The sequence below is a fragment of the Pseudorasbora parva genome, chromosome 1 (assembly GCF_024679245.1).
Source record: "Pseudorasbora parva isolate DD20220531a chromosome 1, ASM2467924v1, whole genome shotgun sequence".
Classification (NCBI taxonomy): domain Eukaryota; kingdom Metazoa; phylum Chordata; class Actinopteri; order Cypriniformes; family Gobionidae; genus Pseudorasbora; species Pseudorasbora parva.
The window spans coordinates 46,821,366-46,837,907 of record NC_090172.1 but is presented as its reverse complement, the minus strand read 5'-3'; the positions used below and the strand labels follow the sequence as shown (position 1 = coordinate 46,837,907).

The following is a 16,542-nucleotide window of genomic DNA, read 5'->3' as shown; positions in this document are numbered from 1 at the left end:
ATAGTTACAAAATACATATTTAATTGAGTTGAGATATCGCATTTGTAACAAAATGTGCATGTCCCCGCCATAGGCTACCTCAGAGAGGTATCATGGAATGTAATAATTGCAACTATCTAAAATGTTTGATAACAATAAAGTGTTATATTGTTAATATCTCTTTTATTTAACATGCATTGTATTAAATTGTTTAAAAAAATACATATTTTGTTATATATAAGAAAAAATAGTGTCCCCCAAATCCATTTGGTGTTACAACAATGGATGTAATGCTAGCCAAAGGAAATAGGGAAATCTACTTCTACTACTTTCTGTGTGTAAAGGTAACTGCATGGTGAGCACATTCTTTCTTATTAATTTTCTTAAAGTTTAATTTATTACAATTTTATATAACACTTCAGATTCTGATCTTTCGGATAATCTTTCAAATATCTTGCAAACTAATATGACTTTTTACTTGTAATGTTGGAAGAAACATAATCGTACGGTACACTGTTTGCTTGCTGGCCAGAGGAGAACTGGCCCCCTGAATGAGCCTGTTTTCTCCCAAAGGAGATTTTGGTTCCTTGAAGGACTGTCGCTTTTGGCTTGCTCAGTTGGGGACACTAAATTTTCAACTATATTACTGATCTCTGCCCGCATTGACACTGTATGATAATTGAACTGAGCCGGATGACATCACCATTTTCTCCAGAGCGGCTGTACAGCCGAATCAAATTATGTTGCATTATGCTGTTGCTTAACACTGTGAAGCTGCTTCACAATCGGCATTGTAAAAAGTGCTGTATAAAATTAGATTACTTGACTTAATTTTAAAATAAAGACTATAAAGGTAGCACAGGCCATTTTTCTGCCCTTTTTTTATGTATATCAATTATTTATTTATTTATTTATAAAAAAGAAAAGGACACTATTCTTATTTAGTAAAAATAGGGGCCAAAATTAACAATTAAACACACACACACACACACACAATTTTATATTTTTATATATATATATATATATATATATGCAACTAAGTCTGAATTTGAAACTGAATTAATTTATTTTAAAGAATAACTCTAATAATAATTTACTCTAAACGTCTCAAAGAGGATCTCTGTGCTTGGACAATTATTGACACATGATTAAAGATGCTTATTAACAAAACAGAAGAAAGTGATTCAAAGGTTGGAAAATGCTTTTACTCACCGGGTTTATATTAAACCAGGATTATACCTTTGTTAAAAAAGGACATTTAAAGGTTCAGTCTGTAGAATATGAAGATCTATTAACAAAAGTGCAATATAATATACATAATTATATTTTCAGTGTATAAAGACCTTACATAATTAACCGTTATATTTTTATTACCTTGGAATCATGCTTAGAATGAGCCATTTCTGTCACAGGCCCCTTTACAGTGAAATCGCCATTTTTTAGCCCTATAACGGATAAACTTCTCTACACAGCGCTAGTCACTCTCTACATGACAACGCCATTTTTGTCTTGTTACGGCCACTGTAGCTTCAAAAAGGAAGGGGGATGCAATTCACCACCTCACCGCTAGATGCCTCTAAAAATCACAGCACCTTTCTTTCCCCACCAAACACAGATATTTCGGGGTTTCCATGTTTTCACTTAGACGCTATAGGCACCTTCTGAATTAGTACAGAATCTCCAGATCAAAACACACGTGAGACACAATAAAGAGTAAAACAAGCAATTGTATGCCTCTTCTTTACATTTAACAAATGAATATGTTAAATAGGGGTGAAGTCAGCTAAAATGGGCCAATCAAGCTTCAAATAAGCTGTGTATGAGATCTAATGATATTTTTATAAATTAGCATGGGTCTCCTAAATATGTATATACATTTTAAATGTGAAAAAGTATAATTGTTTTACAATTATGAGAGTTAGAGTATAAGCTGGTACCTTCTCGAGCCACGGCATAACATTCAGGTAAAATGGGCCAGCTGTTCAGGTAAAATGGGCCAATATAAAAAGAGAACAAAACAAATAATATTGGCCGATTTCTTTTTATTTTTAACAGTAAAGTGACACTACTGTCTTTAGTGTGCCACAAAAGCACCATAAAAAGTATTTAATTAAACAGAAAGTCGGACAAATATTTCATTAAAAAAATGCTAATAAAATGAACTGATCATACTGTATAGGTTTGTGTTTCTGTGCATTAGTGTATTTTGTGTGCATGTATGCTTGTCAAATATTTTTCAAACATTTTGTTAAAGATTAGAACATGTTTGACAAAAAAAAAAAAAAGCTATATGGTCTATGGAGCCCATTTTAGCTGAATACTGTGGCCCATTTTAGCTTAACCAGCCATTTCGGCATAAAAGGATCCTTTTCACAAAAATCGAAGTTTCTTTTTTAAATTAAACTTTTTTTTTGAAAGAGCATGTCAACACATTGTTCATAAACCTTTGCTTTGTTGGTAGGCTTACTTATAATTGCTTTAGTACCCTTATTTAGGATGGATGAAATGTACTATGTCAGGCTCACTTACCTTACTATTTCTCTGACAAGCTTTATGTAACTCTCTGCTCTGCCTACCATAAAAAACTCAGACCAATCAAAACTATTGTTACATGTCAACAAGTGTTGAAGTAACAATGTAAGATCAGTTACTGTGATTGGCTGTAAAAAATTTAAGAGATATGATGCTACAACCTTATTTGGCCCATTTTACCTGATGGCCCATTTTAGCTGAGTTCACCTAAATAACGTGATCATCAACAGTAAACAGCATATAGCATAAATAAAAACTATCAAATGTTACTGAATGAAATGTGGACCCAAGACGGTGCAAGTATTAGAGGTGTTGTAGAGCTAATCCGTTTGATTGTTCTTAATCTGATCTGGATGTAATATTTCACAAAAACGTGATTTTTTTCAGATTTTTGTTTAAAACGTTGCCTTTTTTTAAATGAAATTTAGCCTACCCATGTTGATAAAAAAGGAATACATGAAGCTAGAATAAAACTTTTCTTTTCTTTTCTTTTTTTTTAAAAATAAGATGGGCAGCTCTTCTTTTGATATATTGCATACTCAGGTAGATTATTCATAAAACAAAAATATTCTATGGGCTATTACATTTTTGTGCAAATGGTCAAAAACCCAAAAATATTACTAGTGAGCATCTTGAGACAAAACATGGCACTTAAATGCATATTTATCAGTCCAAGTTCATTTTAAAAAAGCTCAAACATTTTAGTCTGGGACTAGGTTTAGCCTTGTCTGTGAAACCGTCCAAACACGTTTTACAGACCTGTAAGAGTAAAGTCCACGTTTGTCCGGGGAGGAACTTGTCATCCTGACTCTCTTCTGGAACACAACGTCAAAATCACACGACTGTCGAAACGTCACGCGGTAAGTCCTACAGACAAATGCTGCCTTCAGTGCTATCAGAATTATCGTAAATACCAGTTTCATAGATGGGACACTAAACGCCCTCTCAGGTCAAAATTTGAATGTAATGAGCGCGTAATCACGACTTAAATGGGAATAGGGCATTTCCAATAGCACTGATAAATTTGATTTGGCTGAAACATTTCCCATCATTAAACACCACATTACTGAAGAAATCTTCTACATGCATGGCTTTTGGTGTATCCCTTGTTTGTAAACTTAGATCAGTAGCCTTTGCATTGTGCTTTTGAAAGTTCGAAGCAGTGCTTTATAACATGCTGCATTCACGTGCTTTCGGAATTAAAAAAGAACTTTAACACGAAGGTCCTCTGTAGTCGAATTTTGAATGAGACGATCAGCTTGTAGCCTATAATCACGAGTCAGCACGTGAAGGCAGCATTAATGGTTAATGTGATCACATGAGGATATAGCAAATTCAGTAATCCTAATTTATATAAAGTTTTTGCTGAATTATGTTATCCACAGCTGTAATACCAAATGGTGTTTGAATCATAAATTGCAATTATTTAATTATTACAATCAATTAAAATAAGCTATTTTAATTTTGTACATATTTTAGACTTTTATTGTTGTTGTTTTGTTTCTGAGCTAGACACACAAAATATTGTGTTAGGTAACCCCTGTGCAGAAGTAACGATGAATTCACACTGTGTGGGTGAAAGTGATGGACTGACCTTCTGTCTGGCCAGACCAGAGGATTACGATGATGTGATGGCCATATCACAAGACATATATGGTGGCTGTGACTACCTTCCACATCGCTATTACTCCTGGATGACTGAGCAAGGAAGAGTGGTTATTATAGCACGGAGAGATAGGAAGCTGGTAAGCGATACACAATCTAAAAAGTTTTGATAGGCCTTGTGTGTTTTCTGATATCACAGTAGCTTTATCCTCCACCAGAAGCCGTGAGAAAATATTAAATGCTGTTGTTAAACTGTAGGTCAGTTATCATGAAAGCGTAGACACTTTATTGTAGTGTATATAATATAAGCTTATTATAGTATTTTATATTATAAAACTAGAATGTCCAAGAAATGAACAGTGTTACCAAGCTTTTGGTTTTCTAAACCTGAATGTTTCTGAGGGAATAACATTTCTTAAACTGCGTGTTATCATCAGTAACCATTATGATAGGAAAAAGTTAATGGTTAAAATATGCTTGGATGTGTCTATTGAGCAGTACAATGCTTACAGTTCTCAAGAAAGATGACATTTTAACTCGTGGCTGAAATGAACCACATCCATGCCTGTGCCGTGCACATATTTGATCACATATTTGACTCATGACCCATATACTTGTACTCTGGATATGATATTTATACCACTGTACAGCTTTGCTACACATACTGTAGTTTAGGGCAGTCAAATAAGTCCAACAACACCAATGTAAATGTTTATTACTATCATTACAAAAGTATCAATTAGCATATTACAGTTCTTCCTCATTTGATTTGACACATTTCCCCAAACGCACGTCACTGCTCTCAAAACAATTAACACAGCCAACTAAACACACTCTTAACTTAGTCAAACAGTTTAACTTTACTCTATAATGAAGTGCTGTATTTTTGTCTGGTATAATGCATTTATTAAAAAAGTAAATGCTATCATCAAAATTACAGGTGCGTTCTCTATTGATTTTATGACAGATTCAGCTATAGACACACTACCGGTAATAAAAAAAATACATGTTTGTCATAAAGTTCTTCAGTGAGAAGTTTTGTTATATACTTTCCCCCCGACCTCCAAAAATGATATGCATAACAAACCTGCTGCATCTACATGTATTATTGTTAGGGCTGTAACGATACACCAAACCCACGATTCGGTTCGTATCACGATTTTTGACCCACGGTACGATACAAACCTCGATATGGTGGGGACAAAACAGTTTTATTCTGTACAGTATTCTGTAGCCTATTTTGCCGTCAATACCATATATCTGTATGGTCAATAGGCTACTGCCGACGTTTTCTTTGCGGTACCAATAGGCAATATATATTTAACATGAAGTATAGGGCCTCCTGTACATCAATACCAACAGAAGCGCCGCGTCAGACACGCTTCTGGGGTGCAAAGAAAGAGAAAACGCCACGCAGCCGCCCCGCGGATGACACGCAACAGAAACGCCACGCTCACACCACTTTGCCAGCCGGTTGGGGAAGCTTCTTGAAACATTTACGGCAAATTGTGTGGGTCTTGTCAACTACACGATTGCCCCTTGTTCTCCACCGGGTAGCTGAAATGTTGCCATACTGCTGACTTAAAAGTTGGACCTGGACAGGAAGGATAATTCTGGGAGTTGGAAGGGGTGTGTCGCGATTCTGCCTTCTCAGATCGCGATACAGGTTCGTGGACCTGGGTATTGCGATTTCGATTTCATATCGCATATCGTTACAGCCCTAATTATTGTACAGTACTGCAATCACTGAACTTAACTGATCTGGCCAGCAAATTTTATCACAGAATATATTCTTATCATTATGATATATTCTTATAATATATTCTTATCATCCTATCATATATTCATACAAAATGGTCTTCTGCCTCAACACATGCCTCTTTTGTTGTAGTTGGTAGTATGGCATTCTATTGACAAACTTGGTCATCCACATCATTCTTTTTCAACTTCAATTCTGAAAATGTTTTGAATATTTTTTGCCACTCTAAGCCTGTCTCAGAACTACAAATGTGCACTACCAGCAATATAGTACAAAACTCATAAATATAGAAGTGCAATGTCATAGTAACGCTTATGATCTGTTTACTAGCTTAGCTCAAGAACAGGCCATGATTTTATTACATTGTTAATTAGGGTGACTCCTGTTTCATATGAAAGTCTGTATACCTTCTACATCTCTTAACTCCTCTTCCCTCCTGCTGTCCCCTTCGTTTCGGGTCATGTCTTATAATTTCTCCTTTTTATTCTTTCTTCTAGTCTATACCACTTCTTCCAATCTCTTCTCCCTCTCCTTCTTCCTATTCTTGTCATTTGCCCTCTTCTTTTCTCAAAATCTCTTATTTTCTTCTCTCATCTCTTTCTTCCCGTTCCACACATTACACCCTCTCTCACCATTTTCCACTCTTAGACCTTTCTTTTCCCCTTCTCATGATTATTCTTATTCCTTTTTTAATTTGTATACCAGTGTTTTTACTTAAAAAAAAACTTTTAGTTATTGCAATTACAATAGCTGTGTAAACAATTCAAAAAATGTCCTGTGATGTGTGTATTTTCAGACCATATGCAATTGAGAATGACAAATTACCTTTTTTATTAGCGAATTTGGTACTTAAAGGATTGTATTTTTTTTTTAATTAGTTTTAAAAAAGCTGCACATGCTTTTCCATGATATATACAATTTTTGTGAACTGCTGATAACACATTTGAGAATTTTGTATACAAGGCTTTGAGATATGCATATAATTTCTAATTGAAATTAATGAAAACTGACAATCTGTTTAGGACAACTGCAAAGTGTTTAGATCACTATGGGAATCTATGAGAAATGGGTCAAATAAATTAAGAAAAAAATAAATATAAAAAAGCAGACCAATTGTTGCTCAAATAGTTTTGTTTACTATGAACTATTCTTCTAGTTATTTGTAACGACTAATAAACCAGACATTCACTGGAAATAGCTTACTTTTTAAAAGTAAAAACCTTTTTTTAACCTAAAATCATTATTCCTGTGTGCCTTTAGGTGGCGCTGGAGTCAGGTCTGGTGGTTGATGGAGGTGAAACTGTGATAGTTGAGGGGTTAAGAGTGTGTCCAAGTGAAAGGGGCTGTGGTCTGGCTGGAGTGATCCAGACATTTGTTGATGGCTACATAAAGAAGATCTACCCCAATGTGAAGACCAAGCGCCTCACCAGAGGAGATAACCCAGGGCCTGAAAAACTGCGCAAGTTCACACTGCTGGCCAGACGGGTGAGTTAAATTTATACTTCTTAAAGTATGTCGGGTGGGGTATGTAAGTCAAGTAAAGTCACCTTTATTTATATATTATTGGTTTATACAAAATAGATTGTTTCAAAGCAGCTTTACAGGGATTAACAAAAATTATTCATTCAGTGATGCAAACATAATTCAATTCTCTAAAAAAAAAAACTCTAAAAAGACAGTAGTGTTCAGCTGAAGTAAGTTTAGTGTTAATTCAGTTTGGTTCAATCAAAAAAAGTATTGTCATCATCCAGCTCAGGTGCTGACAACATTACTGTTTTCTGTAGAGCTGCTTTAAAGCAGATTTCAAGTTGTGTAAACTTTATTCAATGTATTATAAACAAATGTTAATTAACAATGCACAATAGTATATTCATAAATGAACACAACACTACACTTTTGTTTACATTGTTAGGCCAATATACCTCATGTGTTACTTCAGTGCTGGGAAGATGAATATGTATTTAAACTGGGTCATCAATGTAGTAGAAATGTGACATTATTTTTGAATTTGGTGCCTTCTAGACTGAGAAAAGACAGAAAATGTATTTTTGTCTCATGGGCATGAAAGACTACAATTCCCAGAATGCTTCGCTGCCCTGTGAGGCCATTTCCAAAGCCACCAACTTGATTACTGTGACTGAGTTGGAGAAGACACTACAATTAAAAACTGAACATGTCTGTTCAATATAATGAGTGAGTCACTGCGCGAGTATCACAGCACTGAGCACTAACTGCAGGAGTCAGATAAATGAGCTGAGGAGCTCTTCTGATGAGAGCTGAGGTAAACGCGACTACACCCGCGGCATACATTCACAACGCGAGTTCAGTATGGAGTTTCAGTTCATGCCTTTGCAAGCTTAACTTTCATAGAAATTAATTTGGGAAGTTAAAAGACTTACATTGCTCACCATAGCTCCGCTTAAATGAGTGCCTGTAGCTGCGAGCTGCGAGCTGAGCTCTGAGTGTAATCTCCCATCCCCCATGCGCAGGTTCAAAACATGCGGAAATGGCTCCCTCTGCTGGTTGTAGTCTTTAGCCTTTGGCCAAACATTCCTCCTATGATGCAAATATCGTCAATTTGCATCATAGGAGGATTTTTTCCAGAAATAAAATGCATAAATCTCTTGTCTCAGGGGGATATGAGGGGGGAAAGTAGCCTGGATGCCAGCCGAACCTAGCCCCGTCCACAACATTTTTAGGTCGGGCACTTCGGTCTTGCATCGCTCCATAGAGGAGTAATTATCAGTAACGTAATCATGCACATCATCAAAGGGGCTTGGATTATATTTACTCGAATCCTAAACGGAGAGCTTGTTTGTATATGCATTCACCTTCATAATTTCTCTCAAAGATGATGATGTTGGGTAAGTACTCTGTGTATCATTAAATTCTTTTATTTTTTTACAACAGCGGCTAAGATCGTTTATTCCAGCCCGTGTGCAGACAGGGTTGCCAAGTTTTTACAACAAAATCCACCAACTACTAGCCCTAAACAATAGCTTCTTGGGGGGGGGGGGGTTCCTCCGGGGGAAAAATGGTGTTTGGGGGGTAAAATGTGTGTTATTTTGGCAAGATTGCCTGCTAAAATTCGCACTCATGGGTCTATATATCACATAATTGTCGCTTCAACCCTTGGACATAGAAAACAACCGCTGAAAAACAGGCTGCTAGCACAGAACCGCATCTTCGGGTGCATCTGTCCTCAAGATTGATTTGCAGCAATCGACCTGAAGGACGTGTACATTCATGTCTTGATTCTCCGTTCCTACACTTTGCGTTCAAGGGGCAGGTGTGTCAGTACAGAGTCCTAACCTTTTGGCTGTCCCTGTTGACCCAAGTCTTTAAGAAGGTCGCGGAGGAGAGCCACAAGAGAGCATGGTGTTCGCATTCTCAACTACCACGGCCGATTCTAGCCCAGTCAATAGAGCAGTTCTCGAACACAGGAACAAAATGCTCACCTCAGCCAGTTAGGACTTCGGGTCAACTGGGTAAAGAGCAAACCCCGTGCAGAGGGTCTCTTTTCTAGGTATGGAGTTGGACTCTGTCAATCTGACAGCGCACCTCACAGAGAAGCACGCCCAGCCGGTGTTGAACTGATTGAATTCGTTCAGACACAGAACCGAAAAACATTTTCAGAGGCTCATTTTGACTTAAATATTAATTTTAAAATGTTTGATAACCAAAAAGTGTGTCATCTACATTTCTTGTCTTTTTTAATTTAATTTTTATATTTTTGTTCTTAGATAAATTATGCACTCCACTAAAGTTGTTCTTGACTCGCTTTCTCTCACTATCTTTTGATCCATTTTTCTTTCTGTCTTTCAATCCAGGCTGTTCTCTCTCTGTTGGGGAATTCAGAGGGATTTGATAGCTTTGTCTCAGGTCTGAAGGTAAAACTGCTTGCGTCAGATGTGTCCAACAACAGCCGTCCTTTAGTGTCAGTAAAGGGTTTGGATGCTCTTAAGGCCCTTCTCTTGGATTCAGACCTGTCTTCCACACTTCAGCTTCCAGGGGATGCTATCATCCAGGACTGGCAGCCCTTGAAACTCATAGAGAGCAACCTTCACATCTTGGCAAGACGAAACCTGACATGGTTTGTAGATGGTTCTGGCGGGAAACCCCTGTTTATGAGCCTCCATACACCTCCCTATCCTGTTCCATTTAATGGAGGGTCTCTACGTTTTAATATCGACCTTTACGGGACAGACATTTCTTTAGCAAAGAAGGCATTAACAGCTCACCTAGACAGTGTGAAAAGTGAGATTCAAGGAATAGTTGTGGTTCATATTTATATGCATCAGACTCTATGGGAAGATTTAAAGCAGTTTTGTGAGGGCCATGACACGTTGAAGCAGTTCTTAGATTACTGGGAGCAGCTTTTTTTGGAAAGAGATTTATAATGATATCTAAAGAGAAAAATTAAGAAAGTTTTTTGGTGATTGATTTTGTATTGGCCATAAGATTTGTTCCTGCATGCCTCATGAGTACATGAGTTTTAAGAATTTACTCTCTAATTTAAGCAATTAAAAGGGTAGCTTTGAGACATATATAATACACTACCATTGGTAAGATTTTTGAAATTTGAAGTCTCTTATACTTATAATAACTTATGATATACTTATTTTATAATGGATATTATGGACATCGACCTAAAGAATAAATACTATATCAAATGCAGCAGGTAATACCCTTGTTTAGTCTAATTCTCTCTTACATTACCATAATACTCTACATAATACAATAAGTGTCAATAAAGCTATTCAACATTCCTTGCTTCCTTCTTTAGGCTACTAGTTCTAAAGTGACTTTTTAGAATTAGTAATGCAGGCTTGGGCTCAACTGTTAAGCTTGGAACATACTCTGCATGAACAAAGAAATTTGTTTGTTTTCTCGAGGTGGCAAGAACAAGAACAAAGTTTGTTCTGGCAGTACATTCCATACTTCACGGGAAAAGAAGGTGCCGATCATCTGCGTTTCTCCGCATTAACCACGCCCACATTAAATCTATGACCAATCACACAATAGTTCTCGGACACCCGCAAGAAAATAGTTCTGCTCAGGCAGCGTGTCGAGAACAAGCTGTGAGAACTCCCAAACCAGCGCTGTGAGAACAAAATGACGTCATTTTTCTACTGTATGTTGAAGCCTTTAAACTGTCAACTTGAGGTTTGAATCTGTGGTGGAAAGTAGTTCTGCACAAGAGTGTTTTTAAAGACGCTCTGTTGTTGGTTCTTGATTATTTACTCCCTTGTGCCATTAAACTGTTGTATAAATGCAATATCAAACTTGTAGCTGTGCGATATGGCTGTAAAGCAGCATGCAGTACTTGATATACAGCCATATCGCACTGCTATTCGTGTGATATTGCTCATATAGGCCTATATATTTGACCCCCTTTTAATAAACTGTTTAACAGTATTAAATGTATCTAACAGTTTAATTTTATAAAACTGAATAAACAACTTTAAAATGAATAATTAAACACTTTTTTATAAGATAATAAATACAACGAAATTGAAAGTCACAGTGGGTCTTACTGTATAAACAATACATTACAGCTGTTAAGCAACTGATATCAGCAGTGACAATAAAAAAGGAGGTTAACACTGCAGAAAATCAGCCTCTTTTTCCACTAGGGTGTCTTGTAATTGCCTTTCATGATGGAAAAGCACACAAGGAGTCCTTGGAGAAAATATGTGACATCTGAGAAACAGGCAACAGTGTAATGGATGTGCTGAGAACCTATCCATCAGCAAATTATTCTCCTCCTCTCACCATCTCTGTTGTTCCTCTCCCTCTTTCTCCATCTCATTCTTTCCTGTTGCTGTACTGTTTCTCTTTCCTTCGTAATACTCTCTTTACTTTGCAACCATGATTTATGTCTTTCCGGCATGCTCACCCCTTCCATTGTTCTCACTATTCCACCTCTGTCCTTTCGTTTCTCCTCCTCCATTCACTCTTGCTCTGCTGAAGCATTTGGCTTGTCATTGCACTCATTTAGTTCCAGTTCTGTCTCTCAAATAATGACCATCTGTTCCTCGTACCAGACCTTAAAGTGTCTCATGACAGAGCAGATTACCTTCTCCCTCCCTCTTTTTTTAACAAAATGTTACATTGGAGTTGTGCACTGTATTTCATGCATGTTGTTATAAAAATCTTATTTGACATTTATTTAACCAGATTTCTAACTTGTCACATATACTGTCACATCCATTCTGACATGCAATACATTTTAACATAGGCCGTGGTCCGTGAGAGACTGAATTATTTGCATGAGAAACACTCAGTCATAATTTAACAACTGCGTCACTGATCAACTTGTTAAATTATCAGTCACAAATTGGATGGTATTCAGTGGAGAAAACATTTCAGTATGACTAAAGGAGTCACATTATTTCCATGAGTTTCAATTATTAATTTCCCTCCATTTATTTACATGAATTTAGACAGTCAACATACATCTACATAATGTTTTTCATTGATTTGCTGTGATTTCAATTATATTTATACAGCTAAACTTTTGAGCATCAGGTTTCAAAATGTTTTATTTTTACAAAATGGCACACTAATTTGTGACGATGAATGTCAACACTGTAATATTGATATTATTAACTATTAGCAATAGAGGTGTTGAGAAATGCATTTTGGGCCAGTTTTACAGAGACAGTTTTAAACCAAGGGCAGGACTAAGAGGGACTGCTATAACTGACAGTGAAATTTAATCTTGGATTTGACATAATCTGCTTCTGAGAAACCGTCCATTGTGTGTCTTTTACTATCAGGCACAGAGCAGACAGGCTCAAAGTAGGTCTCTTTCGTAAAGCTTTTATGAATGAAATTCCATACACAAAGCATCCAACATGCTGAGGAAAACATGCATTATCCTGCAGACCCAATATATAAGAATGTGTGATACAAAATTAAAGACTTCCTCTGGTATTGTGCATCATTTTTGTTTGTTTGTTACAATACCAAATTTAAACTAAATTTGCGCACAACAACTTTCAATTAATTTGACTCAAGGTTAGTCATAGTCATTGACCTTGAGTTGAACAGAAGATCATTGATTGCTTTATGACTTATCTCTGGAGGATCTGCAAGGCCTCCAAAGTAATCCTCTCTCTCTCTCTCTCTCTCTCTCTCTCTCTCTCTCTCTCTCTCTCTCTCTCTCTCTCTCTCTCTCTCTCTCTCTCTCTCTCTCTACCACAAATAGGCCTACAAGCCACACTTGTTTTGCAAATGCATTGGCTGGGTAATGTCTAATAATGATGGCAGGATAATAATCTGTTAGCTACACTGATCTTTATAGAGAACATCATTATTCATTATATAGATAGCTAACAGTGGTTAGCTATCCAAACATGAAAAGACCAGGTAATTAAGGTAATAGTAATTATGGCAAGCCATTTTGACTTAATTTGCATTCTTGATATCAACAATTAATTTTTCACTAGTTAAAATGCTAATTCTTGATACCAATAGGCTATTTTTAGGCTTCTTTATATCGGTTTTCTTCAGACATTTGACCAAGTGTAAATGGTAAAAAGATAGCTATATGATCAGTAAAAACGCATGACGTGTGTGAACAGACCCTATTGCATCATATTTGACATTGCGGGAATTTCATTAATTTACTGATTTCACATCCTCTCCGAGTCTGTGTCTTTGTACATGAATGAGGGTTATGTTTTCAGCAATGCAGACAATGAATCCATAAAAATAAAACTGGAATTGATGCCTCAAATACAATAGAAAAGACTGCAGTTTCATGTTTCACCAAAAGCAGGCAGCACTGATCTGCCTTGTAGTCAGACTGGGAAAAGCAGGGATGGATGGGGTATATAGTTCTAATAAGTGCTTTTTCTGGTGAAGATTCGAGTCACAGTATCTAATTGGTATTTTGAAGTTTTGTCAAACTTTTTAAGATCTGTGCAAGCAATCCAGTGTTTAAAAGTTCTAGAAGTACAAAGGGCAATATTTAGCTCTCCCTTGATTTGAGTAACTGGATTTGACTGCTAGAATGACTCAATGCTTTATGTCGTTTCTTGCTCTCCTTTTCTTTATTAATTTGCTTCCTTTCACTTCCTGGCACTTATATGGATTTGACCTAGCCATATGACGCATCTCAGAAATGGAAGAGAAAGACAGAGAGCTGAATGCTGCTGGAACTGATAATTATTATCACGATGATGATGATGATAAGCCACTCTGCATGTGTTAAATTTGGACTTCATTGAGCTTCCGCTGTATTATCCTAAACAGTCTGTGGGCCACTATCAGTGCATGTGGGTCTGCAAAGTAGTCATGGGCTAAAGACTAAAGAAGCGATTACCTGAAAATGAGGTACTTTTCTCACATTTTGTCAAATTACACATTCAGACACTACAGCAAAGATATTTAAAATACTGTGAAATGAAGGGTGACAGAGGTCATTTAAAATAATTTTGTGCCACAGAGCTTTTTAGAGAGGCTATGAAACACATTGTTTACAACTAAGTGTTGCAAAAAATATACCATGATAATGATAGTTTTGTTTGACATTTTGGCTTTAAATTCTCAAGTAACATAAGGTGGACCAGTAATCCATTAAATACCCGTAGTAGATCTATAAGGATGGAGCTGGGGAAGGAGGCAGGTTTCTGAAACCGCTGCAGCAAATGTTGACCACGTATTTGAAGGTTGAGCAGCAAGCTCATTGGCTACTGATAGAACAGGAACCAATCAGCAGTGCCCTATAGAGAATAATATGATTATGAGCAGGTTGAGTTAAAGGAACTGTATGTAAGAAATGTATTTCAATGAATCATAAAATGGCCCTGATATTCACTATAGACATTAAGAAATCATGTTAATTTCAAATACTTATATCACTGACAGCAATGGTCCGGCCAGGATATTGTCACTTAAAAGTTGTTGTTGCAGCCCTCAACTGATGTTGATGTTGACATGTTGTGTTTTGGCCTGAAGCTCCACCCTCCACCTATCCACCAATCATGAAGTCAGTAGTGTTTCAGCATCCGGGTTGCCAGCTCTGCTCATTACCAGCTTCAGCTACAACCGTTTGAAGGGGCGATTCTGAAATCCACTGCCGCTTCAAAGTACCTGTATATATTTATATCCTATTGAAATCACAATCAAAGCCTTAATCAATATTTATCTTCCTATATTATTATAATGAATCTTTCCAGATTTTGCTTTATGTTTCTTGTTTTCTTAAGAGTCTTTCATTTAATTGATTATATTTTATTCCTTTCATATTTCCTTTTACCGAAAACTAAAGACCCAAGATGAATATTGCCTGTGTCCCTCTCACTGAAAGAAAGCACGTTATCAGCATGTTTTGGTTAGAACTGGAGCTTAATCAGCTCCAACCTTGTGAGAGTGTGTATGTGCGCAATATTCTATGTTACAGATCAGTGTTGAGAATGGTGTACAATGGGCACCCTAAAGCCCCTTTCACACTGCGATTCCGGCAAATACACGAATAATGCGACCCGGCATTTGTTCCCGGGCCGCTAGATTTGGTCCATTCACACTGCCAGCGAAATGCCGTAATATGTGCGCTTTCACACAACGCTTAACGGTCCCGGGTCGAGTTGACACGTGACATCCTGATGTGACGTATAATGCCAAGCGATCTCCGCTTCAGCGCGGATAGTAAGGAGCTCCGTGGTCTCGACTTGTGTCCAGTTTGCACACATTTCTGCTTGTGTAATTTTAGTTTCTTTTGTATACGAACACTCTCTGCGTTTAAAACACAGACTAGCTCTTCTGGCACTGCAGGGTTGTATTATTGAAAAAACAAGCTCTAGGAGTCGCACGATAACTACGTCCATGTTGCGGCATTAGTTTCGGCTTTTGTTCAATTATACAATGCTGCTCGAACACAACATACAAATTCCACATTATTTTCCCAACAATACAGCCATCAACGTAGCTTCACTTCCATTTCAGTTTAGTGATTGACTAATTAGTCTGCTGCTTGAAGACAGAGGACATACTTTAATTAATAAACATTGGGACAAAATTATACAACCATGATGCCATGGAAGTTCTAATCGCAGGAAATAAGCCTAGGAATGGAGGATGATGAGTGTCATTAGGCCCAGAGCATGCTGGGTAAAGAAGCAGCTATTAGAGAAACATTAAATTAGCGTAATTCTCACTCACAAAGGAACAGTCTAGAATGTGTGTAGGGGCAGGAAAAAGGAGAAACATAGGACAGAGAAAGTAAGAGAAAGTCAAATCAAAGAGGGATCAAAATCCAATTCCTAAAAAAAGTGTTTAAATTGGCAACCGGCTGCTTCTGTTGTCAAAATTATTTGAGCCGCTTATGAGTTAAATAAATAATATTAAATTAAAAAAGTAAAATATATATATATCTCAACTCTTTCTTACTGTATTTTTGATCAGATAAATGCAGCCTTGGTGAGAATAAGAGACTAAAGTTTAGAACAGAAGAAAAAAAATAAGATTTGAAGCCGTAAGAGTTACACACACTTCTAAGTTAGGGTTTAGAATTTTCCCTTTATTCCAAAAGATGATCCATAGATAAATGTAAATATATTCACAATTTCCTTTTTTTTTTTTCTTCTTCTTTTTTTTAAACATATTTATAGATAAATATACTGAGATCTACAAATATATGTTAGGAGTTTAACAAAAAT

The 16,542-nt window shown here is 36.7% G+C and overlaps 1 protein-coding gene and 1 long non-coding RNA gene across 2 annotated transcripts in view; one reads left to right on the top strand and one right to left on the bottom strand.

Annotated features, from left to right (window-relative positions):
- LOC137084894 (uncharacterized) overlaps positions 1–16,542 on the bottom strand; it is a 73,082-nt gene that overhangs the window by 31,370 nt on the left and 25,170 nt on the right. The window lies entirely within an intron of this gene.
- On the top strand, positions 3,279–10,643 carry nat16l (N-acetyltransferase 16, like). Its single transcript, XM_067451437.1, has 4 exons — positions 3,279–3,371; positions 4,024–4,256; positions 7,136–7,360; positions 9,706–10,643. Exons 2-4 carry the CDS (start codon positions 4,068–4,070, stop codon positions 10,273–10,275), a joined length of 984 nt encoding a protein of 327 aa, XP_067307538.1. The 5' UTR covers positions 3,279–3,371; positions 4,024–4,067; the 3' UTR covers positions 10,276–10,643.